General features: G+C 47.8%; 1 protein-coding gene across 1 annotated transcript in view; it reads right to left on the bottom strand.

Moving 5' to 3' along the window:
• Drgx (dorsal root ganglia homeobox) overlaps positions 1-9,233 on the bottom strand; it is a 31,074-nt gene extending 21,841 nt beyond the window's left edge. The window contains exons 1-3 of the mRNA XM_048336943.1: positions 9,200-9,233; positions 4,097-4,194; positions 2,377-2,478 (exon numbers count right to left, since the gene is read on the bottom strand). Of these exons, the coding sequence (XP_048192900.1) occupies positions 2,377-2,478; positions 4,097-4,194; positions 9,200-9,233 (234 nt within the window). The remainder of the gene's footprint in view (positions 1-2,376; positions 2,479-4,096; positions 4,195-9,199) is intronic.
• Positions 9,234-20,188: the final 10,955 nt, after the last annotated feature.

Here is a 20,188-nt window from a genome sequence, read left to right on the forward strand (position 1 = left end):
CCTGGCACAGAGGCAAGAAAACTCTGGCTAGCATCCCCAGTGCTGTCACCCTTAGCTCAGAGAGAGCTTGATGACTAACTTTGACCTGAGCACCTTCTCGGTTGCTGGTACCCATGGGTTTCAAGTCTTGGAAACCCAAACTGCATTTGCAAAGTATAATACCTGGAAGCAGGCCACCAGCTCAAGGTGGTATCCCCAGAGGTCCGTGAGAGCTGCTACTCTTTACTCCACCCAGCAAAGCCTCTCCTCTCCTCCCCTCTAGTCTCCTCTCTTCCCACATCTCCTCTCCCCACATCTCCTCTCCTCTTCTCTCCTCTCTCCTCATCTCCTCTTCTTTCCTCTATCTGCATCTCCTCTCCTCTCCTCAAATTTCCTCTCCTCTCCTCTTCTCTCCCCATATCTCCTCTCCTCTCTCTTCTCCTCTCCTCTCCCCACATCTCATCTCCTCTCCTGGAAGATAATTGCTAGCCAAAAGAAACCACACACACACACAAAAAAAAAAAAAAAAAAAAAAACAATGAAGACAGGCTTGGCTAGGGCTCCTATAGGCTCCCAAGGGATCAAGCACTGGGCCTCCTCTGGCTGCGGGCACCCTGGCTAAGGAGAGAGCTTGGGTCCTTCAGGCTGAGCCTCCTTGGCAGCCCCCTCTATCCCTTAATTTTCATTCTCCTTTAACTGGGTTTCTTTTCTTTCTTTTTTTAATCGAGTTGGCTTTTAATTGCACATATCAGCAACCATTGAGTAATGATTTTATCTATATTCTAAATTTAGGGCAGTTAAATGCAAAGCAAAATGCAGACACTTTCTCGCGTCTTAATTGAATGAAGGTCACAGCTATAACAACATTTAATTGAGCTATTTTTCATTATCATATTTTAATGACTTTGCGCTGACAGTTCTCCTGCTTCTGAGGAAAGAGCATGATGGAGTCGTTTATTTCCCTATTTAGTTATTGTTTGACAACATCAGCTTCGATTAAGACCCTGCTTTAGAGAACATTAATCATATTTGAATGAGCAAGGGGTATAAATGTAAACACATCTCCATTCTGCGACACCAAAGCCCACGTCCCCACCCGGAAGCTCGCTAAACAAACGCTCTAAGGCCATTGTCTGCCTGCATAATAGCGAACAACCCCGGACAACAGTTCTCAGCCTTAATTGCCACCACCCCTATCTTACCCTTGCACCTTTCAGAAAGAAGTTATGATCCTCTACTTCTGAATGCTCAATAATTGTGTCATTTATCTCAATTTGCAGTTCAGTCTTTAGGCAGCTATTGGCAAGCGGCATTAAAAAAAAAAAAGAATGAAAAAGAAAGAAAGAAACGATCGACGGTCTCAGGGCCAAAGAAGATTTTCATTTCCAAATAATAATCAGTTTAATTTGCCTGCATATGACCAGTGATTCATGTTCAGATTTAATAATCAGGATCATATAATCTGATTATAGGGGAAATAATTTGTTTACAACCCCCAATTTACTGTTCAGAATTCCATTATCTCTCTTCAGCCATTGGTTTTTAAGATATACTAACACGACCCAGGGGGACTGAAAGCAAACTATTATATTTCCTACAATTAGATCTTTGCATAGTCTTAACCCCAAGCTCCTACATTTAAAAAAGGAAGAAGAACAGAAACAGCATGGAGGAAAACTCATAAATAAAATGAATATATAATTGTGCTCAAAGAATAGCTCGCCTGGAGAGGCAACACTGTGAATGTGTTTCTCTCCTGCTCGGGCACATCTGCTGGGCTCTGTGGGTTTGTGCACTTAAAATATAATCACTGTGTAGTTAAAAAAAAAATCCTGCTCAGAGAGACCAACTATCATGTAGCTTGTTCCCATCTCTGTCCAAGCCTTTTGCTGCTGCTGCTGCTGCTGCTGCTACTACTACTTAAAGATTTTTAAATTGCACCTGTTCTGTAGATCCACTTCACTGAGAGAGTCTGTGTGCAGAAGAAAAGTTGGACATGAGGCAATTTCTGGAAAGCAAATCAGACTTCCCATCTGAAAACCTTGCTCTCTGCAATTGACCGGCCTCACCCAGAGCACCAGAGCCACGATGAGAGCAGCATCTCAGCTTTTTTTTTTTTCCAAAGCAAGGAAATGGATGTGCATTGATGTAATTTAGTACCTTAGAGACGCGGACAAATTAGTGTAGAACATTATCACTAGTTAATTATGAATGACCGATTAATCAACCTAATCTAATATTCCACATTATGTTGATGTTATTAAAGTGTATCATGAAAATGACAGATAGTCTTCATTTGCTTTCTTTGGCCAAATGTGCAATCTGCAGTCATGATATCAAAAAAAAAGTTTTCCAGTTTTAATATTACAGAGTTAAATAATTCAAAAGAAGGTTTACCTGCACTCGAGCCTCTGTGAGGTTGATCTTCATGGCCAGCTCTTCCCGCGTAAAGACGTCTGGGTAGTGTGTTTGTGCAAAGACGGCTTCGAGAGCTTCCAACTGGCAAAAGGGAAAAATGTTTAGGCTTTGGCTAGGGGTGGAGAAGCAGTGCATATTCCAAAGCTTCTGGGTGCCACAGGGAAGGAGGCCTGTCACAGGCTGAAGGACTTAATCCCCACAGGAGGGCAACTTCCACCAGGAGAACTGAGGAGCTGAGACTTATTAACCACCTCAGTGCCTCCCCACAAGGAAAAGAAATGAGAAGAGAGGTATGACTCTTTCTGTGCATTTATATGTAAATATTGCTGCTGGGTTAAAAATGTTACAGGTGAGCTGAGCACCAGGGATACACTACTAATCCTAGCTACTCAGGATGCTGAGATCTGAGGACTGCAATTTGAAACCAGCCCAGGCAAGGAAGTCTGTGAGACACTTCTCTCCAATAAACTAACAAAAGGCCAGAAGTGGAGCTGTAGCTCCAAGTAGTAGAGTGCTAGTTTTGAGCAAAAACTGATGGATAGCACTCAGACTCTGAGTTCAGGTCCCAGCACCAGCATGTGCACACACATGTATACAAAAATGTTACAGGTGGCCTTAGGAGCAGTGATTCACATGACTTCCACCAAGTGTCTGAAAAAAAAGGAAATCAAGCCCAGCTCTTGTGGTTCATACTTAAAATCCTAGCCACTCAGGAGGCTGAGATCACAGTTCCAAGCCAGCCAGCAAGAAAGTCCATGATACTCTTCATCCATTTAACCACCAAAGCTCTGAAAGTGGAGCTGCGGCTCATGTGGCAGAGCACCAGCCTTAAATGAAAAAGCTAAAGGATAGTGCTCAGGCCCTGAGTTCAAACCACAGTACTAAGGGGGCGTTGCAGGGGGGGAGGGATCAACCAATGGGTGCCTGCACTAGGAGGATGCTACTGGAGCCTCAGGAGGGGAGGGTGTGAGTCACCTTCCTCTCACTCCAACTTGCTCAGAAGTACAGTGAAGGCTGAAATAGGGACAAAGTCAGCTTTGAGAAGGGCAATAGCAACCTCTGTTCTGACTGAAAGCCTTCCATTTATCGGGACAGTACTGTTTACACACCAGAATTCATGCACTCAAGATTTTCCCATCTTTTTATTGGGGATCAGAATGACTAGCCTGCCTTCCTCAAATGGAGTTGCTGACCAAGGCAGAGACTGAAACCATTAGCCTACAGCAAATGGGAGAGAAGCTGACTTCTCGAGTTCAAAACCTGCAATTATAGTATTAAAATGTCCTTCCCTCTCCACCTCAGACAGATTCTTTGACAAATAAACTGTTCAAGAAAAAGGAATGGTCCACAATAAGTTGACTTTATTTTATTTTATTTTTTGTGCCAGTCCTGCGGCTTGAACTCAGGGCCTGGACACTGTCCCTGAGCTTTTTTACTCAAGCCTAGTGCTCTACCACTTGAGCCACAGCTCTGCTTCCGGGCTTTTGGTGGTTAATTGGAGACAAGAATCTCATGGATTTTCCTGCCCAAACTAGTTTTGATCTATGAACCTCAGATCTCAGTCTCCTGCAGAATAGGATTACAGGGATGAGCCACCAGCACCCAGTTACATTGACCTTACTTTAGAAGACCAGGGAGAGTTACTCAGCTCTGACTCTGGAGGAGGCTGGAAGAAACTCAGAAGAGGACTGGTCCTTACCTGTTGAAGAGTGAACGTGGTCCGGTTTCGGCGCTGCTTTCTACGCAGGAACCCATCATCAAAATCCCCCGAAGAGTGGTTGCCAAAGGGTGCAGTACCTACTGGAAGCAAACTGGATCAGCCTGAGCAGAGGGAACCTAGATTCTCAGGCTCCCCTCCTCCTTGAACACACATCCACACAGAGTTGTCGGGTCCCTCCAGACACAGAGCCTGTCCGTCCCAAGGTGGTTCTCTCTGCTTTTCTCTGCCTCTCTCTGTCTCTCTCTCAGAAGAGAGGAAGGGAGAAGAAATAGGGAGGAGGGGAGAAGAAAAGAATCAAGAGTTTTTCATAGCACTTTTCTCCTAGAATTGCAGAACTCATGGAAATAAGAAGTTTATAAATGAAACTGCACACTGATGGCTCACACCTGTCCTCTAACTACTGAGAAGGCTGGGATCTGATGTCTGAAGCCAGCTTGGGCAGGAAAGGTTATGAGACCCTTATCTCCAATTAACCATCCAAAGAAAACATAGCAGGAAGTATAACTGTGGCTCAAGTGGTAAAGCACTAGAGTGAAAAAGCTAAGAGACAGCAACAGGGCCCTGAGTTCAAGCCCCAAAACAAGCACACACACATACACACACACGTATGCACACACATGCACACGTGCAGGCATGTGTGCACACACATAAGTTTATAAAAGAATATTAATTACCATAGATCACAGATCATCAGCACCATAGTGAATCTATTACACAGATATCAGTTAACAAAAGGCCTGTACCTATAGCAACTGCCTTGAATGCCAAGCAGACTTGGACAAGGCTACTCTCAAAGGACACCAGGGCTCTGAACAAGCCTTAGAAAGCACCCAGTGCTCCTGCTTTCCTAGAAAAGAAAGACTTTGTCCTCCCCAGCAGCCTCCAAAGCTCCTGATAAAGCCAGAACAGAGTCTGGCCCCAAATGTGCATTCAGATCATTTTCCAAATGTGCACTATTTACTTGATAGTCCACAATGGCTTCTTAGGAAAACAAATGAGCAAGTTGCCATTAGCCAGTGAATACTTTACCTGGCATAGACTCTGTTCTCAGCATCGCTGTGCATCTAGTATCTGCTCTAAGCCACAATGCCAATAGCGTGGCTCAGAAGGACCTCGGTCCTGAGAAACCAAAGTCTTTGGGCTTTTTCAAATTCTGTTCACTAGGGAACTGCTTCCAGCACCACCCTCCACTGCCACCAATTTCTTTCCTATTTTCCTGTCCAAATTTCAGTCATCTCCAAAACCCTACTCACAAATATTTCTCTAGCACAAAGGAAACGTGGGGGGCGGGGGGTAATACTGGGGGCTTGAACTCAAGGCCTACACACTATCCTTGAGCTTTTTTGCTCGAGGCTAGCACTCTACCACTTAAACCACAACTCCACTTCTGGTGTTTTTGGTGGCTAATTGGAAATAAGTCTCACGGACTTTCCTGCCCTGGCTGGCTTTGAATCAACCATGATTCTCAGATCTCAGCCTCCTGACTAGCCAAGACTACAGGTGTGAGCCACCAGTGCCCAGCACAATGGAGACATTTAAAGGACAGTTTCTCAAAACAGTCTTATTTCTATTACTTTGCAAAAGGCAAGATTGTCTCCTTTGAAGACAAAGCATTTGACTAGTAAGGAAAGAAGACAATCTCTAAGTGTTTACGATCACAACCTTCTTGGTCCTCTCACACTGCTCCATCCTACTTTGTTTAATATAACATCTTTCAATGGAGTGCTCTGTGCCACATAGACTCAAAAAGAAAAAAAGATTAACTTCCTCAAAATAAGAATAAATGGACCAAGTAAACAGAATGGTGATGATATCATGGAAATCTGAATCCTCACCGCTATTTAAACAAAACACAAGAGAATGATAGAACATTGCTTTCCCATTTTGACCCAAAAGTGAATAAATAAATAAATAAATACCCAATACTAATAGGTTGCAATAAATTGTGCATGCCCATTCATCATTGAAATGAGCATCGATTGGTGCAGACTTATTAGAAAGTCACCTTAAAATAATCCTCCAAAACTTAAGTGCCCATACAGACTTTTTAATGTATGAAGTACACTAAAATAGAGAGAGAGAAAAGAATATGCCTGGAAATATTGTAATTGAAAAATAAAACATGAAAAAGCCAAAGTACCCATCAGTAGACACATTCTGCAAAACATATAAAGGAATATTACACAGCTGTCTAAAAGCAATAAGTAGCTCTATATACACTAACATGGAAACTTTCCCAACATATGATATGAAGTAAAAACAAAATGCAGAATGATGTGACAATATGATCTCTGTGGCAATGAGACATGACATTGAGAGAGAGAAACACAGAGAGGACATTCTTTTCCCTGAAGAATTCATAAGGAGCCTGCAACAGCAGCTGCCCTTAGGAAAAATAGAGAGGTGGGTTTTGTCAGTATAGAAGTTTCTGTTCTATTTTAACCCTGGAAGATCTATGTCATAGTTTCAATTTATTGTCAGAAAATACGTGTGTGTATATATATATATATATATATATATATATATATATATATATATATATATCTGAGAAGTGAAATTATGATCCCTGTTTGTTTTTTTCTCCTGTATTTCTCTTTGGATTAATAAGAAATTAAAATTGAAGAGTGAATTGTTTGTAATAAGAAATCAGATTCCAATTGTTTTCAGCTACTCTACTCACAGCAAATCGTCTCCTCTCCAGTTCTAAACTAAATTTAACAAACTCCTGAAACACAAAGAGATAAAAGTTGTTCAAAGCTCCGTCTCCTTTGTCTTTGGTCCCAGGGCTTAGAATTTGGGGCGGGGGTGGGGGGGAGGGAGGTGCTGAGGGGCACAGTCAGTAGTGGCAGCCCCATGAGCTAAGCAGAGGGCAGCAAGCAGCACTCAGGAAGGGCTGGAGCTGGATCGGTCCATTTCTGCAGCTGGAGCTTTCCGCTCAGATCACTATGGACATCCACTGTCCATTACTGACTAAATGCCCAAGCCTCTGCCTAGAAAGCAGGCTGCCCACCGGCAGTTGGTCCTGACCCCTAGGGCCCAGAGGCACAGAGAAGCATCCATCATATATTTGGGGAGTCTCCTCCAGTCCTGCGGTACAGTATCTGGGGGTACAGCACTCTGACTTTTCCACAATGCCTATCTGCCTCAACTGCCTGGTTCATGAAACTTCCATACTGCTCCTTCGTAGCCCCCTTCAGAAAAGGCCTGCTTGACTCTTAAAAGCTTTTGAGAGGGAAAACAGAAGCAAACTTCCAGAACTCCCAGGTGCAGCCAGGTTATACTCAAGGTACCCTAGGAAGAAGACAAGTCCCCACTGCTGTCTCGCCAGCTTTTGTCCTGTGCCATGTTCCCCAGATTTCTTGGCTCCAACATTATTCTACAGCAAGAATAAATCAGAGGACTAGGTTGCTCCCAGTTACTTAAGTCCTAATATCCCAGTCTTGATTTTCTGGGGAGGATCTGGCTCAAGCCCAGTGGACTATCTAGAAGGGTAACTGGTCCCCTGGTGGCTAATAACCAGCCCAGCACCCCTAGGACACCCCAGGCCCTGGGTGGGGACTCCCAAAGGTACAAGCTTTTTCCTTATGAGAGAGAAAAGAGACCACAGCAGGGACCCTGAAGGGAAATTTCTTGTGTGGTCTGGGCCCTCAAAGACTCTGGTCCTGGAGGGTGGGAGGGGAAGAGAAGGAGGACTGATGGGTGATCAGAAACCCACTTGCCCAGGGCAAGTGGCTCACACCTGGAATTCTAGCTTCTCAGGTAGCTGAGATGAGGATCAAGGTTTGAAGCCAGCCTGTGTAGGAAAAGTCTGTGAGACTCTTATCTCCAATGAACCAACAAAAAACCAGAAGTGGAACTGTAGCTCATATGGTAGAGAACTACTCTTGAGCAAGAAAGCTCAGGGAGAACATCTAGGCTTTGAGTTCAAGCCCCAGCACTAGCATAGGAAGGAAGGGAGGAAAGGAGGGAAGGAGGGAGCGAGGGAGGATAGGGAAGGATGGAAGGAGAAAGAAAGAAAGAAAGAAAGAAAGAAAGAAAGAAAGAAAGAAAGAAAGAAAGAAAGAAAGAAAGAAAGAAAGAGAAAGAAAGAAAGAAAGGAAGGAAGAAAGAAAGAAAGAAAGAAAGAAAGAAAGAAAGAAAGAAAGAAAGAAAGAAAGAAAGAAAGAAAGAAAGAAAGGAAGGAAGGAAGGAAGGAAGGAAGGAAGGGAAGGAAGGAAGAAAGAGAAAGAAAGGAAGGAAGGAAGGAAGGAAGGAAGAGAAAGAAAGGAAGGAAAAGAGAGAAAGAGAAAGAGAGAAAGGAAGGAAGGAAGGAAAAGAAAGAAAGGAAGGAAAGAAGAAAGAAAAAAAGAAAGAAAGGAAGAAAGAGAAAGGAAGGAAGGAAGAGAGAGAAAGAAAGAAAGAGAGAGAGAAAGGAAGGAAGGAAGAAAAAGAGTAAGAAAGAAGGAAAAAAGAAAGAAAGAAAGAACGAACGAAAGAACGAAAGAAAGAAAGAAAGAAAGAAAGAAAGAAAGAAAGAAAGAAAGAGAGAAAGAAAGAAAGAAAGAAAGAAAGCGAGCAAGAGCGAGCCTTGAGTGGCGCTGAGGCCACGCGGGGCTGGGGGCAGGTGGTGAGCAGGGCCTCAGGGCTCCTGACGCTGGGCCACCAGAGAGATGGCCCTGAGTCGCCTAGAATTTCGGGCAGCCCAGCCATGGGTCCTTCCTGGCTGTGCTGGGGCCCAGGACCCAGCAGGCCAACTTGCTTCAGCTCTTAGCAAAACAGCGTGAAAGATTGATGCGGGCCCCCTGGGCGGAGGAGCCCGATTAGAGGCGTGACACCAGCATCTGTGCCTGGAGGCCCCGCGGCCCGCCGCAGCCTCGCCCGGGGCCACCCGACCCAGGCAGGGAGTGAGCGGAGGCAGGTGGCGGCGGCGCGGAGGGATGGAGCAGGGTGTGGGGAGAGAGTGGGGGCGTCCCCGCTCCTCGCCAAGCGGCTGCTCCCTCCAGGGGGCCGGAACCCCACTATCCTCCAGTCCCGACGCCGCCCTGGCCCTTTCGGGCCGGCTCCGGCCTCGCTAAGAAGCCGAGGACTGGACGCTTTACTCACCCTCCAGCTGTGGCGGGCAGTGAAAATAAAACATCGCCGACGGTGGTCGGCCGGGCTGGCTGGACGGCTGGGCTGGGGAGGGCGGGCGGCCGCGGGACTCCCCGGCGCGCGCAGGTCCGGCCTGGCTGCAAAGCAAACACACTGCTACGATGCAAGTCTCCTTCCTGCTCTCCAGGACCGTCCTGGGGCGCACGGGGAGCAAACCCTTCTGGAAAGCCTCCCACCCCACGCCAGCGGCCCACGGTCAGCGCTTCCACCCGCAAGCCGGGGCAGCCCGGGGTAGGTCCGACTCTCCCACAGCCGTGCCCTAACCCCAAGCCCGCAGGCTCTGCTCCCCGACTCTCAGGGCTCCCCCGCGCCGCCAGCCCAGCACCTGGCCGCCGCAGCCAGGTCCGGGCGCGCGTGCGAGACCATCTGCGCTCGCCGCAGCTCCGGCCGGGAAGGCGGTGGAAGCCCCAAGGCCGGGGCGCACGGAGCCCGCCCAGGGAGTGGGTCGGGCACCCCCCCTCCGCGTACCTCCTCCGCAGGCGGGCAGCGGGCGGCGAGGCCGGAGCGTGGCGGTCCGGTCCCCGCTGGTGGCGGGCGGGGCTCGGCGCTGCTGGCGCCCGCAGGACCGGAGAAGTGACTCGGGAAGTGGCCAGCTGTCTTGTTGTCTGTCTACAGCGCGCGCCGCCGCTCAGCACTCGCCTTTATAATCTCACGCATAATTGGCCTTAATCTGATTATTTCCAGCGCTGTCTACAGCGAGTAACTTGGATAGGTCTATTGGGCCTTACAAATGGCCCACGTGGTGTTTAAAAAAAACCGTCATTTCTCAGCAAACATCAGGAATGGGTTTTTTCCCCCCCGCTTTTCTTTTCAAAGAAAACAGAAACAATCGCCACCAAGATCACACACACGCACACGCAAAAAAAGAGGGTGGTGGTCTCAACCCTCAGCCGGCCCCCACCCCCAAACCGTGTCCCCTCAAAGAATCAAACCTGCTTTCTTGGGGAGAGATTGAATTTGGACTCGCCCTAATCAGAGGCCTGGCGACTCCAGGGCTGGGCTGCGAATTGACAAAGCAAGCGCTGCTAATTGTCGCCCGCTGGATTGGTTTTTTGGGGGGACTCTTTGCACACGGCTTCCCTTTCCAAGCGATCGTACTAAAGGAAAGTTTGATTTTGTTCTCAGCAAGGGGTCCCTGAATTTATGTTCGCTTCTCCATGCAAATGATATGCGGTGGGACCCTTCGCAATTACTTTTAAAATGCATCCGAGGCAGACACTCAGCGGAGAGAGACCGCCCTTCTCTCCGCCTGGGTGAAAATTAAACTCTAAAGCACCGGGCTGAAATTTTCAAGTCAGGGGCGCGGGATTGGATCAAATCACATAAACTGCAAAAAAAGCAAGTCTAATGGCGCATAATTGGTTCTGTAATAGCATTACACCAGGATAATAGCCCGTTACGGCCCCCTGCACTATTAAGTGCTTCCCTGGCGGAAAGCCTTTATGATATTAAAGGGGGAATATAATGATATTTTGGTTATTAAATGCGTGTAATTAATTTATGCACCACTGAAAATAAAGTTGGTATTATGGCCCACTCAAGATGCATCAGAAGATGCAAGTCAGACAACTGTTGATAAGTTCTGATGTCTATGTTCCGTCTAGACAACTGATTTTATTTTGGGACGATGGCTTCTTGGACAGACTGCGTAAATTGAATATTTTATAAACATTCTAATGCTGCGTTCGTTCGGAAGGCTTGGCGAGGCGGTGGGGTCGGGTCTCCGCCCGGCTGGGTATCTAGCTTCGATCTTAAAGATACACGCATTGGAAAACAAAAGGCCTGGAGGGCCCACGCGTGGACAACCGCCCCAGGCGAGCAGCGTGGAACTGGAGGGCTGAGAGTTGGGCACTTCGGAAAATTAAAAAAAAAAAAAAAAAAACACTCCCGGAAGAAAACGAGGCACCGCTCCGTCCCAGGCAAGTCAAGGATGGCTTCCGTGAAAAGCCCCGCGCTCCGCCGCGCATGGGCTCCGGACTGGCCCGGGCTCCGCGCTTGGGAACGGCAGGGTGATTCCGAGCGGAGACACCGCGGCACTGGCTCTCCGCCAGTCCGCGCGAGTCCCGCGGCCAGCGGGGGAGAGTTCGCCCGCAGACCCGGGAGGCGGGTTGGTGGCTGGCCATGGCCAGTGGGACGGCCCCGCGTGCGGTTCCTATTTCTTGTAGAGGGCTGGAACCCGGGGCCGACCCTCTCCAAGCCCCAGGCCAAGAGGCGGTTGGCGGGCGCCGTCACTTTTTTCTCAGTCTCTCTCTGCTGACCCTTGCTCTCTGTTCAAGAATCGGAGGTCCCTTTGAGCTCCAGAATCTACCCTAGGTCCCCCTGGATTGCTTCCTGCCCTAGGCTACTGTTCCCTGCCGGCCCGGCCCGGACGCTCCCGAGCCTGGAGTCTGGGCAGCGCAGTGAGCAGGGTGCGGTGCGGTGCGAAGCGGAGCGGTGCGGGTTCCCGCCACAGACTCCAGGCACAAACTGGGCACCTCTGCGTGCGGGAACCCCAGGCGCCAGCAGCGCGGCGCGGGATTGGGCGCTGGCCCCAGAAACCAATGGGGTCCAAGCCTGGGGCTCGAGTCCCCTTGCTGTCATCGATCGGTCGACTGAGGTTTCTATCTCGGTGCCCTAAGATGTCCACCGGGGACGGCCAGGGCTGGCCTGTCTGCGCCAACCGTGTCTACGCCAGCGGATCGGGACCCTGGACAGCGGCGCTCGCCCCACCCCACCCCGTCTCCAGATTTGAGCCGGGAATGAAGCGGGCGCCAGAGCCCTTCTCCGATCGCCGGCCGGCCGGACCCCAAGCGTTCGCGGTGCGTGGGGGACGACTCCACTATTCTCCCGATCCAAATCACTGAAAGTTATTTCGAGTGCGAGTTGAGGCCCGGCGGCACGAGCCCCCGTCTCCGAGCGCAGTCCCACCCCGCCGGGACTCCGAGCCGCCTGGCCCCGGCCCGCCCCGCGTCCCCGACGCCAGCCCGGCCTCCTCCCTGGCTGGCAAACCTGCCCAGTGCCAGGAAAGCACCCACCTCGCGAGGGGCTCCCAGCCGGCCGGGAATTCCCGGCCTCGCCTCTCCCGTGTCTTTCTCCCAGAGCCGCTAGCTGGACTCCTTGCTGCTGGCAAAACAGCGAATACACAAACAACCAAACAGCGAACCAAGAGCAAACTTCGATGACGCGAACCCTGTTCTCCCGATTGTCTCTGATGCCCGAGGGTGGGGTGGGGTGGCGGCTGGAGAAGGTGAACCAATTGATATTTGTTAAATTCACCCCCCCCCCAAAGGGCATTAGTAACGAGACGGTTCTTTTTCCTTAATTCTTGTGCAAGTAAAAAATATATTTTGCAATTAACCAAATTCGCCGATCTGTCCCGCTTGGACACTCTGATAATTCACAACCTAAAAGTGTACTTTCTTTATCTAAAGACCAAGGTGACTGCTTTTAATTTTCTCTAACCTTTTTACACTCGGTGTTCACCAGCCTCATAACGTTAATTGGCTTCATACACGGATCATCAGTTTAATGAAGAAATAAATCCTGTGTTGCTTTATGTTTTAACAGTGATTGCTTTAATGAGGAATGTGACGTGTTCCAAAATCAAAGCTGCAGGAGACATTACAAGGGGCTTGGGTGAAGACAGAAATGCGTAAAGTTAAAACACATTGAGTCGTATTTCAGCAGATTCTCCTATTTGGGAGGGGGCTCCCCGCCCCCACGAGGGGGTTTCGGTGGTCCGCAGTCTCCCCCTCCAGTTACTTCATTCCCAGCAGCTGCAGAAGAGGCTTTCCATACAAGCGTTTTCTGGTTACCAAATAGAGTGTGCCCCTTTACCTCCTGTCCAGCAGGGCAAAAAGAAGCCAGAACAGAGAACTCTCAAGGTTATTGGTGTTTTTAAATAAATAATAACTGAATAAATAAAGTAGCATGCACATCTCAAGACTTGTATGCAAATGTGCTGCAAACTCAGCTCCCTTTCCCCCACATACATCCTTAGTGCTGAAAACTGAAGCCCCTAGTTTTAAAGGGAGGAGACTCCAGCTGAGGCCAAGGGGGAACCCGGGGCTCTGCCCCTTGCAAATATTTACCAAAGAAGTGCTGGGCTCCCACCCAAGTGACGAGAGTCTTACATCTCTATACCAATTAATAGCAGACTAAATCCACTTTCTCTAATGTGTGTTTGATGTTTTTGCTCATTTTAAGCTGTTCTATGAAGAGAGAAAATAAAAGAAACCTGTCTTCACAAAAAGCTAAGAACAGCAACATCATGCAGGAAATAGGAACAGGCCACTGGAACCTTCCATTGCTCACAGGTGAATTAGGAGTCAGTTTAAACTGATTCTTAAAAAGAATCTAGGTCCGTAGAAAATGTAGGGATTTAAAGCTCTGGACTAAAAGTCCTAGCACCACATCCTGTATTTACTTCTTGCTGCTTGCCCTTGTTAGGGAAAGTATGTGGAGACACTAGGTAGATAGGTAGGTAGGTAGCTGATAGATAGATAGATAGATAGATAGATAGATAGATAGATAGATAGATAGAATGTATTTTTTTATTATTTTAAGTAATTGTACAAAGGGGCTTCAATTCAACACATCAATTAATGAATACAATGCATCTTCATCAATGTCACCCCTCATTTTGTTCTTCCCTTCATTTCTCTCGGCCTCAACCAACCCCTCAAGTTACTGGGTTGCAGACACTTTTGAGCCTCAACACATGAACATATGTAAGACTTGACAACTCATTTGTGCTCAGCAGGGATTTTCCTGGCTTCCTTTTGAAAACTTTCCTTAGCAAAAGCAATTTCAGTAAGCATAGCTCAAATTTATAACAGCGAGGATAAACAGATAAAATCATTCCATTAACAGAGCAAGGGAGCAAAATAAACCACATTGAATTTCTAATTATGTGTTTTAGAAGGGTGCAAATGTTTAACAGGGTTTTGGGTTTTGTTTCACTGCTGTTTTGATGCCCATTAAATGATTCTCAACTCAGGCTCCTGTGACTGCACCCCTCCCCGGACAGAGCCTACACTGGGCATGTGACAGGCTCTCTACTTATTGGCAAATCTCAATAAAGTTGGGGTTAGCTAAACACGATGCAATGTTAAAAGGAAAAAAAAAGAGTGCAGCTTGCTGAAATTCCAGATGAACAGGCAACTGATTAACAGAAACAAGTTTATACAAAGAGATAGATACACATTCGGTGTTGGTAGTGGGGTGTGTGTGTGTGTGTGTGTGTGTGTGTGTGTGTGTGTGTGTGTGTGTCTGTCTGTCTGTCTCTCTCTCTCTCTCTCTCTGTCTGTGTCTGTGTCTGTGTCTGTGTCTGTATCTGTGCCTGTGTGTCTGTGTGCCAGTCCTGAGGTTTGAACTTAGGGCCTAGGTCCTGTCTCTGAGTGTTTATGCTCAAAGCTGGTGCTTTACCATTTGAGCCACCATTCCGCTTTTGTCTTCTTGGTGATTGATTGTCTCACAGACTTTTCTGCCCAGGCTGACTTCAAATGCCAATCCTCAGATCTCAGCCTCCTGATTAGCTAGGATTACAGGCGTGAGCCACAGGCATCTGACTTACATTTTATTGTGTTGGAAATTCCATATAATTCTAGTAACTTCACTTTGTCATCTGGTGGCTGTAGGATAACATAGGTTCCATGAGGTTCTCTGAGACCTTGCAGCTCAGCTTGGGCTTTTGGCCTTGTCCTTGCTCAAGCTCATGAGCATCACGAGGAAAGCAAACAGCGTGAGAAGCAGATGCATAGCTCCATAGTCTGCATAGCCAGAGCTCCATCCTAGCAGAGCATGGCACTTCCTGCCTCACATGCTTCCTGCCTGAGTCATTTTGAAAGTGGGGCAAAAGTTTATTCCTTTACAAGTGCTAGTAGGAAGAACAAAAGATCTACAATATTCTAGATGTGTACCAGTAGCTCATGCCTGTAATCCTAGCTACTCAGGAAGCTGAGCTCTGAGGAGCACATTTTGAAGCCAACCTGGGCAGGAAAAGTTAGTAAGACTTTTATCTCCAATTAACCAGCAAAATGCCAGAAATGGAGGAGGAGGAGAAGGAAGGAAGGAAGGAAGGAAGGAAGGAAGGAAGGAAGGAAGGAAGGAAGGAAGGAAGGAAGGAGAAAAAAGGAGGAGAAGAGACTTTATCCAGACCCTGAGTTCAAGCCCCAGTAGTAGCACGAAAAAAATTGACACTATTATTAGGGCATTCAGACTATTCTTCATGGTACCTTAATGTCAGGCATATATCACTTGACATGTGTGCAAAGAGCAAGCTTTACTGTCCACGCTGCACTCTGCACACTGCACTCTGAGCAGCGTGATTCACCCATCTTAACACCCATCTTAACCTGGTGAATCTGAGTAATGATTGTGGAAGAGACTGCTCATGCATTCATCTAGGGATGTGTGCAAAATCTTTAGCTCTGCTTGATTTTGATTTTGTAGAAAAGGACTCTTAAAAACTAAAGGCGGGGCTTGGAATGTGGCTTAGTGGTAGAGTGCTTGCCAAGCATGCATGAAGTCCTGGGTTCGATTCTTCGGCACCACATACACAGAAAAAGCTGGAAGTGACGCTGTGGCTCAAGATGTACAGCACTAAACAAATGTCCAGCACTGAACACTGTAACATAGGATTATATTATTGTTATTACTGTTATTGTCTTGCTATTATGGTGCTAGACACTACTATACTTAGACACTCTTATTGTGTCTAACTTTCCTCCGGGCTTTCTGGGTGAGAGCCTACCAGAGCTCCTCTGGTCTTCCATGGTTGTCAAAACAGCCATGCCCATGGGAGAATTCTGTGGTTCTTCCACCACCCTTTTGCCTGTCTGGTTATGTTTTCTTTTTTCTTCTTTTCTACTTCTCACACTTAACTGCCTCATTTGTTGAGCTTTACTTAGCACAATTATTTGGCTTATTTTTAAAAAATCCAAACCAAGGACCTTTGAGCTGGCTTCCAGGTATTATATTTGTCCAATAGAGATTTAAATCCGTTCCCTTTAACCTGGGCATATCTCTACCACTTGGCCCCAGTCCTCACCATTCCCTGTGACTTTTCCTCCAGCACAGCTTCTTGTGGGCACACCAGGCTGAGATGCAGCACTATGTGCCCCATCACACACAGGCACACAATCTGTGCGAGTCTATCATTATTCTGGAAGTGTCAAATGTTAGGATGGGAAGGGAGTATGTTGTGGGGAGGGGGAGTCTACAGCTGAAGGAGAACAGTGACACTGATTTACGCTAGTGATGCAAGGAGCCAGCCATGGAGGTCTTGGTGAGGAAAGAAGACAGGGAATCAGGGAGAAGGGACCTTGGAATCATGGGAGAAGCATCCAGAAAGCAGGGGCTCTGGTGGAGACCCTTCTTAGGACTCTGGAGGGCAGTGCTCAGATGCAGCCCACCCCAGCTGGAGCCTTCCGCCTTCCTGGGCCTCCTGTAACAGCTCCAGATGGAGAAGAGCTCACAGACACCAGCTCCCATCCCCCGAGTTTGCAGCAGAATAAAGGAGTTTTTCCAGGACTCAACTCCCACCCCACTTCCTGCCTTCCTGCTATGGGCACAGCGAGACCACCCTAAGCCAAACCACACCGGTCTTGGCTGTGTTCTACAGGTGCAGGGACTAGGGCAGCTTCTGACATCCCACCCAACAGGGATTCTGCGATCACTCCACCAGAGCAGAACTGCTTCCTACACAGAGTCGCTAAGTCTCACTGGGTATTATTAAAACATAATAATGACTTGCTAACAGGAAAACAAAATCAATCCAAGGAAATCGCAGATCCAATCCAGTCAAAAATAGAATAAAGATGTTAAGCCTCTATATCTGAATTATCACACCAATAATCCACCACCTACTCACTCTCAAAAAACCAACAACCTTCGAGGTCAACTCTTGGGTGAGTAGCACTTCCCCACAACACTTGGAGAAGGGAGCCATGGACTCCACAGGACCATGGCTGGCAGATATGGTGAGCTACAGAAGCAGAAATTGCAAACCCCTCTCCTCATAGCTCCTCTCAGGAACCACACATGTTTTCCCTGAAACAATCACAGTCGATTGCCCACGCTAAGTGCTCAATAAATGTGCAGGATTTAATTGCAATGACTATTGAATAAATGAAATAAGTTTGCTACATGAATGATTAGTAAACACAGTAAAGCCTTCCCATTGCTAATAGACTTGAGCTATGTAAACAGTCGTGGCGGCAAGGCCCAGTTTCCCAATCAGGAGGACTTGGAGTCAAATGGGGCTTCTTAAGACTCCTACATTTCTGTATCCAGGACAGCCACTAGTGGGTTATTCTCCCAATCACAGAAATCCTTTTCTCTCCATCCCCACCCCACCCCACTCACACTCTCTTACACACACACACACACACACACACACACACACACACACACACACACACACAAATAAAACAAGAAGTTGGGATACTGGAAGGATGTCCCATGGCCATTGTATAGAGCTTGCCTGAGCCAGACCCTCAGCGATAGCAGTGGGTCCCAGAACACATCCTGGACAAGGACAGACCTTCATTTATCCAACACTGCCCTGCAGCCTGGTGTTCAGGTGTTGCCCGCCGCCCGGCGCCCGGCGCCTCCAGCATCTTCCTTCTCTGCCTCCCTGAGCAGGAGATGAGGCCAATCCTGGGACCCACTGTCATCTTCACCTCCACCCTCTCCTCCCTTCAGCAGATGCTTGCAAAGAACCACATTGGTCCCACTGTAGGTTAAAACAAGAGGAAAAAACAGTAAGATAACGTGAAAAGGCTTGCATGAGATGCTTATTTGGCTAATATTAGTGCCCCATTGGATTGTGCATTCTGTGAAGGTGAGCAAGTCAGCTCATACTCATCCATGTACCTGTACACAATAGGCATGCGGTAAGCATTTGTAGATGCATAAATTAATAAGGTCAGCCAGATTGGTGGCTCACACTTGTAATCCTAGCTACTCTGGAGGCTGAGATCTGAGGTTTTCAAAGCCAGCCTGGGCAGAAAAGTCCATGAGTCTCTTATCTCCAATCAAGCACCAAAAAAAGCCAGAAGTGGAGCCATGACTGGAGTGGTAGATTGCTACACTTGAGCAAAAAATTCAGGAACAGCACCCAGGCCCTGAGTTAAAGCTCCAGGACTGGCACCAAAAATAACAGAGACACCCCAGACACCGAACAAAATCAAGTGTCTGCCTGCTGTGTGGCCCTATGTCCTCCACTCCCCTCAGAACAAAAGTCAGCACTTAAATCAGCCAGTGAGCACAAGAGGACCAGCAATGGGCTCTCCTTCCCCGGGCTGCTCTGAGCATGCTGAAGGCTTTGAAAGTCACAAAGAGCCATCTCTAAGGAAGACATCAGGGGGGGAGGGGGAATGGGGGTATGGAACACAGGCCCACCAGGTCCTGTCTTATAAGAAAGGCATTTCCCTTATCTGCACCCCACTGAACCCACAAACCATTCCCATTGCTCCCTGTCTGCATTTGAAGCCTAAGGTGGCAGAGTCACAGAGTCTGCTGCCTGCGACTCTCCAACTCTGCTGCCACCCTTTGGAGCAGCTTTCTTCCATCTGCAAAGAGGAGAAACAGTCTCAGGTAGGGAGACGTCCTTTATGCAGCAGAGGAAACACCATGGTGGCCATAAACAAGTGTCACCTCCCACTCACAAAGCCAGGCAGCTAGGGGTGGTGACTGGGACAGCACTTTGCATCTGTGTTTCTGTCCTGTCCTTAGTCTAGAAATACCCCTTCCTTTGTCCCTTCCCTCCCTCCCACTTCTCTCCCCCTCCTTCCCCTCCCCCGTCCTTCTCTCTCTCCTTTTACTTCCCTTCTTCTCCTCTTCCCTGCCTTCTCTTCCCTTCCCCTCCACACTGTTCCCCGCTCCCATCTCTGTTCTCTCTCTTCTTCCTCTTTCTCTCCTCTCCCTCCCCCTCCCCACTTCCCCTCTTTTTTTCTCCTCCTCCTCCCTCTTCTCCTCTTTCTTCCTCCTTCTCCTGCTCCCTCCCTCCCCCCTCCCCTTTCCCTCTCCCCCCTTCCCACTCCTTAATCCCAGCCTTTCTATTTAACTGTATTTTGGGTTTTGCGGGTTTTTTTGCTGGTTGACTCGATATCATGGACTTTGAACCAAGATCCTCAGATCTCAGCCTCCTGAGTAGCAAAGAGTATAGGCATGAGCCACCAGCTCCTGATTCACACATGATTTTTTAAGGGAAAAACTGGGATAATAACACTACCTGCTTTTGTAAAATGTATTTTTTACACTTAGCAGTACATCACAAATATCTTTGCTATAAAATTTCCTTGCTGTGCGCCAGCAGCTCATGCCTGTAATCCTAGCTACCCAGGCAGCTGAGATCTAAGGATTGTAACTGATTTGATCTTTTATAGATTTTTTTTTTTTTTTTTTTTTTTTTTTTTTTTTTTTTTGGCCAGTCCTGGGCCTTGGACTCAGGGCCTGAGCACTGTCCCTGGCTTCTTCCCGCTCAAGGCTAGCACTCTGCCACTTGAGCCACAGCGCCACTTCTGGCCGTTTTCTGTATATGTGGTGCTGGGGAATCGAACCTAGGGCCTCGTGTATCCGAGGCAGGCACTCTTGCCACTAGGCTATATCCCCAGCCCCCTTTTATAGATTTTTTGTAGATTTTTTTTTTCCAGAGCTGAGAACTGAACTGGGGGCCTTGCCTTTGCCAGGCAGGTGCTCTTCCACTGAGCTAAATCCCCAGCCCCTTTGTAACTGATTTGAAGTCACCCTGGACCGGCAAGTCTGTGAGATCCTTGTCTCCAGTTAACCAAAAGCCCGGAAGTGGAGCTGTGCCTCAAGTGGTAGAGCACTAGCCTTGAGCACAAAAGCTCAGAGACAGTGCATAGGCCCTGAGTTCAAGTCCAAGAATGGCATGCATACACACACAAAGTAAATATTCTTCCTATGAGTAGGCAGGATGTATGCCTGGTAGCTATT

Source organism: Perognathus longimembris, chromosome 2, assembly GCF_023159225.1.
Source record: "Perognathus longimembris pacificus isolate PPM17 chromosome 2, ASM2315922v1, whole genome shotgun sequence".
In the NCBI taxonomy this organism is placed as follows: Eukaryota; Metazoa; Chordata; class Mammalia; order Rodentia; family Heteromyidae; genus Perognathus; species Perognathus longimembris.